At 51.4% G+C, this 14,218-nt stretch overlaps 2 protein-coding genes across 2 annotated transcripts; one reads left to right on the forward strand and one right to left on the reverse strand.

The window, feature by feature from the left end:
* Positions 1-4,413: 4,413 nt before the first annotated feature.
* On the reverse strand, positions 4,414-5,487 carry LOC121837110. Its single transcript, XM_042292574.1, has one exon. It carries the CDS (start codon positions 5,485-5,487, stop codon positions 4,414-4,416), a length of 1,074 nt encoding a protein of 357 aa, XP_042148508.1.
* A 113-nt stretch (positions 5,488-5,600) lies between these two features.
* On the forward strand, positions 5,601-6,323 carry LOC121048691. Its single transcript, XM_040505321.2, has one exon. The coding sequence runs from the start codon at positions 5,601-5,603 to the stop codon at positions 6,321-6,323; it is 723 nt and encodes a 240-aa protein (XP_040361255.1).
* The last annotated feature ends 7,895 nt before the right edge of the window (positions 6,324-14,218 follow it).

Below are 14,218 nucleotides of genomic sequence, written 5' to 3' on the forward strand. Positions count from 1 at the left end.
GGTCAATATTATCTTGTAAAAATACAAAGCATAGCTCCCTTTCTGTTAAAAAAAAGGGGGGGAGGGGGTGTTAAAAAATTTGCCAGGGGTCAACGGCGGCCGGCGAAGCAGACGACCGAGTCGAGTGGCGGGTCGCGTTTGGCGCACGTATTGATAGATGGCGCTAACTGCTCGCGACGACCATGGTCCTATTAAAATGAACATAATCTTTTAGGTTTTGTAGTTTTGGTTTAAAAATAAACGCGGAGAATAAAAAGAAAACTTAAAATAAATAGATAATTGAAAACCGCGGTTGCATAAAAAAAGGCGCTCTTGCTGCGGACGGACGTCTGCGTGTCGTCTGCATTCTTTCGCTGGTCGGAGACACCTTCCGATGATGCTGCTCCCGACGCCATCTATCAATGCGTGCGCCAAACGCGCTCCGCCACCCAACGCGGTCGTCTGCGTCGCCGTTCGCCGTTGACCCCGGCAAGTTTTTTGGCCTTTTTTGTTTACAGAACGGGAGCTAGTGCGCTTTGTAATTTGAGAGGATAAAACCGACCTGTGAAATACACGTTTGACGAAAAGTTTAGATTGCTACGTGCAGGCGCTGACTTTTACGGTCCATTTTAGATCGAGCCCGGGGACCTCAAACATCAGATTAAAAAGAAAAAAAAGAGCCGTATCTTGGACTGAGTAGTCTGGTCAGTCAGAACGGGTCTTGCCGCCTGACCTTTGGCTCATCACCGTGCGCACGGGTCGAAATTAAACGGCACCGCAATGAGTCCCATCTTGAAAGGGGGTCGACCAAAGGCGCTAAGCGGGTGGGCACGGCAGAGAGATTAGAAGCGCTAATGGTTGGCCCCGTTGCTAAAATTACAAGCGCGGACGTGAAAGACGAGAAGAATCCTTCCTTTGTTGCTTCTCTGTCTCTTTGTCTCCCTTCCGTTCTTCTAGGGTACACGGAGAATTGCGAACTCCAGCAACGCACAGAAAAAAACGATTTTTCCAAGCGGGACAGTGTGGTGGCAACTATACTAGTGTGCATGCTCGTTGACCCAATCATACGTCGTTTTTTCGCCACGTGGTCACGCTCCCGCCCGTACACGCAGAGCCTCCACCGCACTGTCACCTCAGAGGTGAACGGAGTCGAACCCTGAAGAACGGCAAGTGCTGAAACTCCGGCCTTTAGTCCCAACCGCCAGCGGTGCATCACGGGCAGATATTGAGCGTCCGGTGAAATGGAGCTTACTTTTGCGGTAAGAAAAAACACGATTCTTTTTTCTCCCAAACACATGGTACTTCCGTAAGCAACAAATACATTTAAATAAAAAATAAACACGTAAAAAGTAATCGAAGACGTCAAGCCTCTCGTCTTTCGCACGAGGAGAAAGAGAAGGATAAAAAGTGCCACACGTTCGCGGCCTAGCCAAGCCTACAGCAAGCCCACAACGGTGGGCGGCCCCAGATCGCACTCGCGAACACTGCGAACTCCCTCGAAGGGGCTCGGCGCAGCGTTGCCTGGACACGGCAAATAGCGAACAACCCGGATCAACTTTCGGAGAGGTCGAGAAACGAGTCCAGAACGGAAAGAGTGGGCGAGGTCGCGGCAGGAGGACCCCCGGAGAGTGCGGGGTTTCCGCGTGGGGTCACGCGCCTAAAAGCCAAGCCACGCGCAGTTAATGGCTTTCAGCCTACTTTGTTTCCGACAAGCATTGCAGCCCTGAGCGGGAAGCTAGCCCGCTCGGAAATGTTTCAGGAAGGGGGGGGGAAGCCGCGGCCGCAGAATCATTGGACATCTCGAGTTCAAATCTCCGATTGCCTTGCCGAACTCTGGCGCTCGCTCGTGTCCGATCTTTCGGCGGCTAGGCCTTCCCAATGCTGCCGATTTCGCTCACCATCCGCGCTGACTAGAAATCGACCGAGGCGCCTCCTGTTCACTGCCCTCGGGCTATATATATTGCGGACAACTTTCTGGGACCCATCAAAGCTGTGCGCGCGAAGCTCTCCGCGAGTAACCGTTGACACTCAATCGCAACAACGCGCCAGACACGATCAATGTCAGAAGCGGCGTGCAAGTTAGCACATATATGCAACAAGTGCGTGAACGTTTTCTTTTGGCCCTTGCACGCGCTTGCTCGCAAGAAACATGGCGGCGGTAGAGGGCGTCTGACCGTCGCCATGTCTCTTTTCCTGTAGGCAAACACTCCATGATCATGGCTCGCTTGCAGCTGTCTAGTTCTTCATCGCTAACTATACTCCGTTCAGCCCTAGGCTGAGACTGCGGTGGATGCTATACGTCCTCGTTGGAGCAGTCACAGTGATGGAAGCGGCACTGGACCTTTTGCAGCGGGTTTTGTAGTGGGCAAAATATTGATTTGGAGCAAACGCCAATGTCTGTCATCCCGTCACTTGAAAAAAAAAAAAAATGAAAATGTGATTGCTTCGCTAGAAGAGCTATCTAATAATGATCGAGAGTTCCTTTTCGATAACAAAATATTACTTTTTTTCTTTTTTGCAGTAAGAATAGACACGACGAAAAAAGAAACACACACCCTGCTTTAGAAATGGGGCCCAGTTCAGGGTAGGTTACATTTACAATAGATATTTAAAAATGGTTGAAAAATGAAGCATAGCGCGACACTGCAGTTGAGATAAAAAAATATTTTCTCTCCCTCCCTCTTTTACACTCGGTGGTTAATTTAACTTGTAAATATAATTCTCCTAAAATCAGCATATCCGCTAAAACGTCTATCAATAAAACTATACCCCCCCCCCCCCCCCCCTTCGTTTTCTGCCAATGCTTATAAACACCAAACTCAAGGTTCTAATTTCATAAACTGAAAAAACAACTACCCACAAATATTACGAAAACCCATGTGTTTGCGCTTTAAAACTGAAACTACGCATTAGCAGCGTTCGAACCAGAGTTGCGTCAAAGTTTGCTTCCCTTTCGATTGTTGACGAACGTCAAAATAGTCTGTCTCGTTTTTACTTCTTTTTCGCCAAAGCTTTCTAAATTAGAGAGCAACCTACAGTCAAGACCAAAAACGGTCGACCTGTATAATAGTGCTGAGCCATAGCGTCCTCTATACTCACAAAGCCTGGCAGTTCGATGGCTGAGCCATCGAGTACCCGGTCGGAGATTTGGAGCGCAAGGACCTGGTATAGCACAGAGCATTTCTCGGGGAGCCTGTAGTCAGCGCACAGCTTTTGCAGTGGCGAGCACCCTAAACATGGTTTTCAAACCCGACGAAAAAAGGAGCGGTAGCCCGAGGAACGCGAGAAGCACGAGCGGACATTCCATCACTCGGGACAAGTCTGTTTCAGCGTCTCGCCGCAGCGGAGCGCCCGTTACATGCCCCTTGACTGTGGAGAGGAGAACGAGACGGCTGAGCACTTGATACTCTACTGTAAAGGGCTTCACCCTATGCCTACCGAAGACAACATAGATTTAATAAAGTCATTGGGTTTTAGAGACAGCGAAGGGAGAGTGGATTTCAAGACTGTAGAGATTACCAAGCAAAGATTAAGTGAATGGTGGCAGAAATCGAGAGAAAACTAGGTATTTTCTTATTCACTGATGGCAAGGGGGTTTCATAGCCTCACTTTCTTTGCACTGCGAAGTGAATATAGATTTCACATTTAAATATTCTAAGCTTAAATGGTAAAACAAAATGGCTAGGTGGCGTAAGCTACCGCCCGATCCAAAGGGCTCAGCCGTATTCATCCATCCATCCATCCTTGACTGCCGCTCTACCTTTTCACTTTCGGCGGCCGCGTCTCGTGGCGATCTGCCAAGCTTTGTCAGTATAGAGGAGGCTATGGCTGAGCGTACACTCTAAAAAAACCTTACACGCCGAGTTGAAGTTGTGGGGTGTATTATATGGGAGAAAGGGTGTAAGAGTACACCCTTTTTTCTGAGAGTGTAACTTCCGAGCCAATCGCGATAACCCAGGTGCTCCCCCACTCCGGTGCTTTAGTGCAAAGTTTAAGTGCAAAGCGGCGAAGCTCGACGCCTGCACAGGTGCGAAACCGTGAAGGTTGACGCGAGTAGTAGTATGCGTTTTGGGGAGGGGGTTGGGAAGCCGACTGTTGTTGGGGCGTACTTAGACGCCCATGTCACAGTCGGAGGGGAAGGGTTCTTGGGAAATAAAGAGGGGAAAAGGGGGAGTAGAAAGGGGGGAGGTTGGGATTTTTCTAGTCTTTCTCTAACCGTCGAAGTCTAATTTGCAGGCGGGGGTTCTGTTATGGTCATAGCCATCGGCAAGGCTAGTTTGTATAGGGTCCAGTCGCCTTGATGGTGATTGGGGAAGTCCGATGTAGGCGAAAGAGGGTAGTTTCCTAATTTAGTTCGGCCACAGGGAGTAGTATTGATGAGTCAGTCTGTCGGAAAGGCTGTTGTCACCACTTCTCTCTTTGTTGCCTTTTTCTTCAGAGGAGGGAGATTAATCCTGTCTCGTCCAGGTAGTTCTCCAGTGCCTTCAGCGCCTTCTTTTTGGTGCAGTTTGTGCCTCGAGGTCTGGTGATCTCCTCCAGAGAGCTGTAGGGTAGGTTGAGTTTTCTGTACTCTTCCTGGAGTGCCCTTCTCTCAGTGTCGTAGAGGGTGCATTGTAGGATGAGGTGGACGTCATCTGCGCGAGTCCCACAGGTGTTACAGTCTGGACTCCTAGAGGGTCTCATCCTGTTGATCCATGCGGGGGTGAGGGCGCTGCCCGTCCGAAGTCGGTGGAAGACAGCCGCCGTTGCCCGGTTCATGCGTGCTGGGAGCCGGGCCGGGTGGTCGCCTTGTGCCATCCTTGCGTCTGGATGCTGACTTGCGATCTCCCTCGCCACAAGGAGCTTGGCGTCCGCGGACGGGGGCACCTTGGATGTGGGAGTAGAGGGCTCATCATGGGCGAAGTTTGCCATCTGGTCGGCGATCTCGTTTCCCTTGATGCCACAGTGGCTTGGCAGCCACTGAAACCTGAACTGGTGTCCGAGTTGCTCCAATGCCATCGCTTCTGCTGCGATTCTTCGCGCCAGTGGTGGTGCCCTCTCCAAGTTATCTAGCATGGAGAGCGCGGCTTGTGAGTCGCACAAGATTACCCACTTGCCGCCCCTGGAGCTGCCTTTCTGGACGGCCTCGAGGGCGAGCAGGATCGCTGCTAGTTCTGTGGTGGTGCTGGTTGCATGGTGTGTAAGGCGCACGCTTAGCCCAACGCCAGCCGCCTCGAAGGCCGCCGCGGCTGTTGACGACCCGTCTGTGGGACGTACTGAGCCGTCCGTGAACACTTGAGCCCAGCCGTGGTACTGGTCCTCGATGTGGGACAGCGCAAGGGTTCGGAGGGTCACTGTTGTTGCCGTCCTTCTTGATCTCAACCCGGGGATGTGTAGATCGACGTCCATGGGTTGTGGACGTTCTTGCAGTGGTGGGAGGTCGGCCAGGGCCGCAGCGGTTCCCGCGATGTCTCCAAGTTGACAGAGCGCGCGTCCAAGTCCTGACTCTGTTCTCTGCGCAATCTTCATGATTAGGCTTCCCGTCGACCGCCCATTCTCCATTCGGATAAGGTGTCCAAGAGCCCGCTTCTGTAGTGTGGCACAAATCGTGGCTACGCCGGCCTCGACGAGTGTCTTGTGTGATGAGGCGCTTCGGGGCGTGCCAAGGCAAATTCTCAGTGCCACCCTCTGCGCCCTCTCTAGGTTTTCTTGTTGTGTGCTGTTTAGCGTCACCAACGGCAGCGCGTAGGTCGGGCAGGACACGATCAGGCCCTTGTACATTGCCAGCATCATGGCCTGCGAGGTGCCCCACGTTGTGCCTCCAAGTGCCCGCAGGGTGTTTGTTCTTGTGCGCATCTTCTGGAGCACTGCATCTACAGCGGGCCTCCAGGACACGCGCGCGTCGAGCATCAAACCCAGATAAGTTGCTGTCTTTTCTGATTTTATCGGTGCTCCCTCGATGTGTAGTACTGGACGAAATGTTCGCAGTATTGGAGCCTGGAACAGAGCCGTGGTCTTCTCAGCCGAGATGCCGAGGCCCAGTTCGTGTAGTCTGTGCACCGTGTTGGTCAGTGCCCGTTGCAACTCTTTCACCATTTCCTGTCTGCGATTTGGTGGGCTGGTGGCCCAAAGTGCCACGTCGTCTGCGTATACCGCCATGTTCACGAGGAACTGTGGTCGAGCTCCAACTCCGGCAGCCGAAGGGAGAGATGCGATCGCGATGGAGAAAAGCAGCGGGCTCAGCACGCTTCCCTGAGGCACACCGGCTGTTATCCCGCGTGGTGTGCTGTAGGTGCTGCCGACACGTACACGCAGTGTTCTTCCTGTCAGAAATGCACGTATGTATGACAGGGGGCGCCCGGTGATTCCGAGGTTCTGGAGAGCCGTGAAGATGGTGTCATGGGGGAGCGCATCGAAGGCTTTCCTCACGTCTAGGAACACTGTGGCCGTCGACCAGCCCCTTTCTTTAGCTTCCTCCATGGTGGTGGTGAGGTCTGCAATGGAGTCCGCAGTGCTTCTGTGTCTCCTAAAGCCGGAGAAGCAGTCTGGAAGCGCGTCTACTGCCTCCAGGTGGTAGTTTAGACGTCGCAGTACCATCCGCTCCAGTAGCTTGCCCAAGCAGGAGGTTAGTGAGATGGGCCGGTAGGAGCTCAAATCATCGGCCGGCCTTCCAGACTTGAGCAGGGGCACGGTAGTGGCCTCTCTCCAGGCCCTTGGGATCTCAGCACTGCTCCAAACCTTGTTCATGTAGTCGAGGAGGCTGTCGTGGCACGACTCGTCCAGGTTCCTGATGGCCTGGTTCGTCACTCCGTCGGGGCCTGGGGACGAGCGCTTGCGCGGGCATGCGTCGATGGCGTGTCTTAGTTCGTGTAGCGTGAAGGGGGCATCCATAGCCTTCATGCTGGGCGCCGAAGGGTCTCTGCGGATTGACCAGTCTGGGGGGGCTGGACCCACCAGTGGGCGGGTTGGAACCTTTGTGAAGAGGTCTGCGAGTAGTTCTGTCACCTCCTGCACTGTCGCTCCTCTCGCTAGGGCCAGACCAAGTATCGGCTGTTTTGGGAGCGGACGTCCGGCAAGCGTTTTAACCATCCGCCAGGCTCTTTTTCCTCCGGCTGGCATGTGAAGTCTGGAGCAGCGGAGGTCCCACTGCCTTTTTGCCAGCTTTTTCCCGTGGCGGCGGAACTTTGCGTCAAGCCGCCTGTACTCCTGTATGTCCTCCGGCTTGTTGGTCCTCCAGGATCGCCGTTGTGCACGTCGTCGTTGAGCTCTCAGGCGGAGCCAGTGCATGTCCGGGTTTGGCCTTGTGATGGGTATCTGTACCATTCTTGTGGCTTTTTTAAGTGCTTCGGCGATGTTCTCGGGGGCAAGGGGTGCGCCAGAGTCTACCAATTTGTCTAGATGTCTTCTGTACTCCTTCCAGTCCACCAGGTGGCAGGTCTTGAGTGGGGCTTTGGGTGGCTTCCCTATGATGATGGGAAGGTGGTCACTGCCCCAGCTGTCCTTCTCTGGTCTGGCTGTCAGGCGTAGTCCTCTGGTAATAAATGTGAGGTCAAGGACGCTGCCTTCCACTCCTGGGCGGACGAATGTTTGTTCTCCGCTTGTTATATTACGGAGTGCCAGGCCATCTAGAGTTGACTGTAATGCACGACCCCTTGCGTCCGTTTTCTTGTCGCCCCATGTCTCGTTGTGAGAGTTAAAGTCGCCAGCGATTACTGCCTCACCCTTGATCTGCGTGCAGATGTCCACAATTGTCTTTGGGTCCCAGTGACCCTGCGGCCGCACGTACGCGGACACGAAGGTAACCGGCCTTCCCTTGATCTCTACTGTGACCCCCACGTACTCTTCAGTGTCACTGCACAAGTCCTTAAGGTCCACTTCAGTCTGTCCGAGACTTGCTCGTACCAGCAACATGGCTCCTGGGAATTTTCCTGCTCGCGTTGCTTTGCTCATATAAGTCACGTACCCTGAGATGCGAATGTCTTTTGTGTTCGGTTCCTGGAGGGCCAGGGCATCATATGCATTGTCTTGCAGGTGGTCGCGAAGTCCTGGCAGCCGCGATTGTATTCCGTTAGCGTTCCATTGTAGCAGAGAGCACCTGATGGGGTGTTTGGATGTTGGATTAATGTTGCTTCCCATTTTCAGTTGTTGGTGAGGCTGCTGCTAGCTGGCTCACGACCACTTGCAGTTGGGTGAATGGCTGGAGTATTTCTGCTCCCGGCTGGTACTGATGCAGGAGATGAATTCCATCTTGAGAAGCTGCATCTTCTATGGCCAGAGAAAACTGAGGTATTTGCAGTTTAGGGATTGAAGTGCAGGAGTAGTGGGTGTCAGAAAGCGAGAATCGGTGAAGTCCGAGGGAAAGATGAATATAAAATTCTGAAAGATGAAAACCAAAGATATGTAGACTGCAGTATAGTTCCGGCATTTTTCCCGGTCGTCGTTTAGCAGTGAAGGCACAACGTTGGCTGTGTTTGGTGCGTCGAATGAGGTAAGCCTGAAAGAGCTTCAGAGGATCATTAAAATAATGGACTCTAATGAAAGAATAGCCTTGATCACCTGATGAGGCGTTGACTCCGGTGTTATTGTTGACAATAATCTACGAAGAGTAGTGAACACGAGTGGGATTATGACCTGGAAGATTGAGGCGGTTTCTCCTTCCGTTTTTCGGTTAGGTGGCAACGTATGCAAATCGGAAGACTTGCTTGAAATTATGTCTTTGATGTTTTGTTTATCCCAGAAGGATGCTTTTTCAGTTCCTCCTGTGGCGACTCTCGAGGTGGATGCTACGGCATCGGAGTTATCGTTTCTGCTCTCTTGTCTTTCAAGGGGAGGGAACTCTTGAACAGTCCGTTGCGGAAGACTCCTGATGGTGGCATCAGGTTGTGGTGCGTCATTTTCGGTAGTTTTCTTGCTTATTTGGTGTTTACTGTGTACAGCACCTCTGGCCTCACGAAAAGTGGTGTTGTGTTTCAGCTGGTATCTCGTGACCTCTGTCTCTCTTGCTTTCACTGGGCATTCGGCTGCGTTGGAAGCATGCCCTCCTTGACAATTCACGCATCGCGGGTTGGCTGTGCATTCACCTTCGTGGCACTGCCCACATCGATAGCACAGCTGAGAGGCCGCTGTGCACGCAGCTGCAATGTGGCCAAACTTGTAGCATTTGTAACATTGCAGGGGTCGTGCTCGGTAGGGAAGTACCTCAGTTCTGACAAGACCCACTTTGATATGTTGGGGTGGCACCTTTCCTGTGAAGGCAACCCGTATGACGGGCGATTTCTTCCCGAGTCGCTTCACTTCTGTTATGCCGACAGAGGACTGTAGATGTGTCTTTACGTCGTCCTCTGTGCAATCAGGGTCAATATCTCGGAGGACGCCGAAAGAGTTCGAGCGGCCTCTGGGCAGGAAGGCTGTCACTGGCAGTGCACAGAGTTTCGTTAACTTGAGCAGTTCGGCTTTAAAGAGGGGTCTTTTTGTGTCAACTGCGATGATGTTGCGAGCCTTGTTAATTCGGATCTCACTCACCATGCCTGGTGCAGCGTTGTTCAGAAAGTCGGTGAGCTTGATTTTGCTCAGTGACTGAGCTTGGTGGTTTCCAGTGGGGATGAACAGTACGGTATGACCGACTTGCAGGTTGGCTTCATCGTTGAAAGGTAATGCTGAATTCAGGCACCTCTTGCGTCTTTTCTTTCCGTGAGCGACCTCGTATTCCCCGTCGTTCGATTGCATGTCTTCATCATCGCAAGCGGATACGATCGTCGAGGAGGAGCAGGTGGCGGCCTCATCGGTGACGTCCATAGTCGGAATTGTATATCCGTCCTTGACGATTGTTGCTGAACTCGCCTGGTCTTTGTCTAAGTCGGAGGGAAGGTTCGTTGACTCAGTGGTCATCTTCGTGGATGTCTTGGCCTCCAAGGAGGAGGCCGTTTGCGAGAAGAGGTCCGGTGCCTCTCTGCTTGTATGCGATCGCAGAATATAATGTGGAAAATATCAGTTTACCAGTTATTTACGAAAAGCCTCGGGAGATGGGGATAGAATAAACAGCTGCCAGGTTGACGCGAGAGGCGCAAGTGTCACGGTAGTCACGGCATGGAGGCAGGTGGCAGACATAATAATCGAGTGATATCACCAGGAGTAAAAGGCCTCGGTTCTGTCTTGTTACAGTAGCCGCTAGTCCACTATTTTGCACAATTCTCTCGCGATCCGAATAGCTCCTGACATCGCCGACATCGTCTGGAAATTCGAGCGATGACGGGGCCGGTTGACGAGCAACCTACACACTTCGTTTCATCTTAAGTCAAAGAAAGCGCAGACGACGCCACGGACCATTGGGACCAATCAAACTGCGTCAAAATCGCGATATCGTGACATTCGATAGGTGTGCTCTTTCATCGGCGAAGCCAACCCAGCGCAGCGAATGGACTTGGGCTTTTGGTTCGTCGTCGTGATAGTATGTGCAAGATGGAGCAGACTTTCTTTCATGGCGCAGTTTGGCGCAAATGGGTTCTCTTTCGCCACGTCATCACGCTCTTGCTCATACCCACGCGCAGAGAGCCGGGTCACGTGACCAGAGGGAGCCGGCTATGATTGGTCCGGCGGACACGTAGCTCCCATCGCAATCGCAGCTTAGGGGAAGTAAAAACGATAAATTTCGACACGAGTTTCTCAGCACAAGCTTTCGCCGCACTTTAAATACGCGCTTCCTTTCCACATAAAAAAAAAAAAAAAGACGCAATAAAAAGTTTTAATGCATAAAAAAATAAAGAGAAAGAAAAAGGTAGGGAAGAATATGATTGGGTAGCGCTGGACAGCGTCAGGGACTACCTCACCCTAATCTTAAATTTCAGCCTCTGTCACAGCTCCTTTTGCCCTCGGCGGTTTGCCAGAAGGTGCGCACATAACAAACGTCTTGAATGCGTGTGTTTTCATTTTTGTTCCTTTTTCTTCTTTTTTCACTTTTGGGGAAAGTAGATCAAGCTGGCATACGCCGAAAAGACGAATTCAAAATCTTTTCACGCCTTTCTTTTCATCGGTCACAGCTGGGAGCGTCGCAGTATTACCTCATCACACTAGACGGCCCAGGCAGAACCGAGAGAAGTTCTGCCGCTGCCGACGAAAAAGAACGAGCTTATCTCACGCGTGTTTCCAATTTCCCGCGCCATGAAAGAAGAGAGTGCGCGCTGCCCCGCGACTGTTTTTCTTCTACAGGTTTTCTTTCCCTGTCCGATTGATTCGAGGCTGAAATCTAGCGGCACCATCTGCGTGGCCGTCGCAGCGTGCAGGATTCATTGCAAAACTCTCTTTGTGTTTTTTTTTTCTTTTTCGGCAACAGTATTTGCTAAAAAATTTACGTATATAAAATGCGGAGAAATGGTTTTAACGTGAGGTGAGAATTCACCCACTGCTCCGTGCATTCAACAGGTTGCTCAATGCATTTCCGTCTTTCTTGCCTCGGTCAAGATTTGTTTTTATTTAATCGAACTAATTATCTATATATTATGTTTAAATCGGTTGAGTAGAGCAACCCTTTTCTCTGTGGGTCGTTCAAAAAGCGCTCATCGAAAGCTATTTTGGGCAGCGCTATTTTGGAGTTCCCAGTTCACCGCGTGCCTTTTCCGTTAGTAATTCGGAAATGCGCGCGCGTTCGTTTGACTGCTGTACATGTGTAGCGTGAAAGTCAACGTATGCCAATTTCGTTCCGCAGCCTTTACACCAAAGTGCTTCGAACAAAAGCAATCATCTACACAAAATGTCAACGAAAAAAAAAAAAAAAAACGGTGAACGCTTATTTTTTGCTCAAACGTAGCGATAGCAGTCCAGATCTCCGGATACCAAAGTTGCAGAGCTTGGCGCTATCTTATTAGAAAGCTATAAGTGATTTTTCGAAACTTTTTTTATTCGAAAATGAGGCCCATTCTGGGCAGCTGACGCCATTCAGGTCCACATGTTCCGTGTGTCCTCCTGGGCCTCTTCGGCCGCCATTTTCCCATAAACGGTTAGTTGCGAAACGTTGGCGTAGATAGAACGTTCAACAAGGCGTCATTTATTTCTGTAAAAAAAAAGAAAAAAAAGGGGGGGGGGGGTATTGTATTTTTTTTTCCGTACGAGGAAATCCCATCTGTTACAGCCTCGCTTAATTTAGTTACTGGCCCGTCTCAGGTTCCCCCGGGGGGGAAACTATATTCCAGCGCACTCAGTGCCAACGACGGCGACCCATCTCCATCCTCTCGGAGGCGGAGCACGCCTGCATCCCACGGAGGAGTCAAGTGGAGCTATGCATGACCCAGCGCTGCCGGCGCCTCCGCGACCATCTGCATAACCTGTTCGTGCTCATGCGGCCGGTCGTCTCGTACGACGACGGACCGGCGGTGCCCGGAGCCGGTGGGCATAGGCAGGCATTCCCGGCCGAAGCGCTAAAACATTGGCCCGGAAGTCGCTGTTTAGCCGACCTTCGGGATGATGCGATCGAGTCTGCCTCGCGATGGACGACCGCGAGGGGGGAGTCCCTTCCGGGTGTGCCACAGCGGGAATGACGTGTGCACGGTGCGCAGGTAACGTGTGCGTGTGCTCTCCTCGACAGGAACGGCTCATTACAGACATCATATATGCGCATCAAGGTCACTCAAAACAACAACAAGAATAGATTTTTTTTTTTTTTTGTTATTTCATTGAAAGTACACCTTTACTCTCCATCGTACGCGTGTGTGGGTGTGTGTGTTTCATATGCGTCGTGGCCCGCTAAATTTAGGGGGAATATTTCTTCGTAACTTTAGCGCGGAATCAGTGTCACGTGGCGTCATGTCGCGACGTCACGATTTTCCCGCCGAAATGTAGTGTTTTACCCGACGTCTCACTGTTACATGAGCACCGTCCACTAGAATTTAGCTGTAGTCCACTGTCGGCGTATCGTTCGCAAAACGCACACATACACATAAATCAAAGCAACACGGTTTGGCGTTTTTGTTTCATTTATCAAACGACCGTTTTAGCTTGGACGACTAAGCTGACAGCGCGGTGGAAGTTTACACGACCTCTGAACCAATTCATCACGTGATGAAGGGGAGGCCTAATGGTGTAGGCGGACGCGTGATCACGTGGCGAAAGATAGGCGCACGACTGGGTCAACGAGCACGTAGCAGCTTTCACCGCACTGTCAGCTCAGGGATGAATAGGGCACAAAATGGCCCTCTTCTCGAGTGTGAATGAAGGACGGTACACGATCGGAATTCCATGTCACTAAACACTGGCTGTGCATTGCAACCGATGTGAGTGCACACCAGTTTTCAATGACGTGGCAATCCTGGGGCGATACAGCAAAAAAGATTACAAGGGAAATTCATGAGGTGTATGCAATAAGGAAGGGTGCAGATAAGTGCATAAGCGAGCCTTCAGTGACTCTGTCAGAAAAAGAGTGTCTATTCTTGGATAAAGAGTGGGCACGTGGAAAGTGACGTGGGTGTTTCTTAAAAAAATGTATATAAGACTATGTTTTTCCATAAATAAATCTTCAGTTGCGAGTGCGCCTTGTGTCGGCGTCTTCTTACCTATAGTCTTTCGGCGCTTGTCTTTTCCCATTATGAACCAACTGGCCCAACTCACCATTTTGTTGCTAAACATATTGCCAGACCAACCGATCGTGCATTCTCTTCGAGTGAACTTGCTGGTTATTATTCGCAAATTTTCTGGTCCATCACGATACCCAGTACTTGTTATTGACAGTGTTTATTTATTTGTCTTTAGCTTAGCTTCAACATTAGTTTCGTCCGATTTACCTTTACCTGCTGCGCCGGTGCAGGTAGTGTAGGGCAGCGTACTTCCGGTCTTGTCTCAATACACATACCGGAAGTGTACACTGCCCTGCACTTTTCTGCACCGGTGCAGGAGGTGCCGTAATCGACGGAACCTTTCGTTGCATGGCCCGTGCCGTGCTGCTACGCGAGCAGGCGGCTTCGTCTTGCTATGGCGCCTGGCAGGGCCGTACCCAGAAAAAAATTTCGGGGGGGGGGGTTTCGGGGACAACGGCGGCCATTTTGAAAGTGTCTATTGTCTTATTTTCGCCTATGAATCATGTGCATCGGTGGCATATAATGGAGAGTTACAGCGAACCGGAGAACCGGTCCCGGTTTGGTACCCGGTAGCCGACCGGCGCCACTGCGCGTGCGCAGAGGTGGAGATTAAAATCGGCTGGCTGCCAGTGCACCGACCAGGGCCGTACCCAGAAAAAAATTTCGGGGAAGGTCAGAACCCCCCCCCCCCCCCCCCC

Source organism: Ixodes scapularis, unplaced genomic scaffold, assembly GCF_016920785.2.
Source record: "Ixodes scapularis isolate PalLabHiFi unplaced genomic scaffold, ASM1692078v2 PGA_scaffold3__209_contigs__length_174095766, whole genome shotgun sequence".
In the NCBI taxonomy this organism is placed as follows: Eukaryota; Metazoa; Arthropoda; class Arachnida; order Ixodida; family Ixodidae; genus Ixodes; species Ixodes scapularis.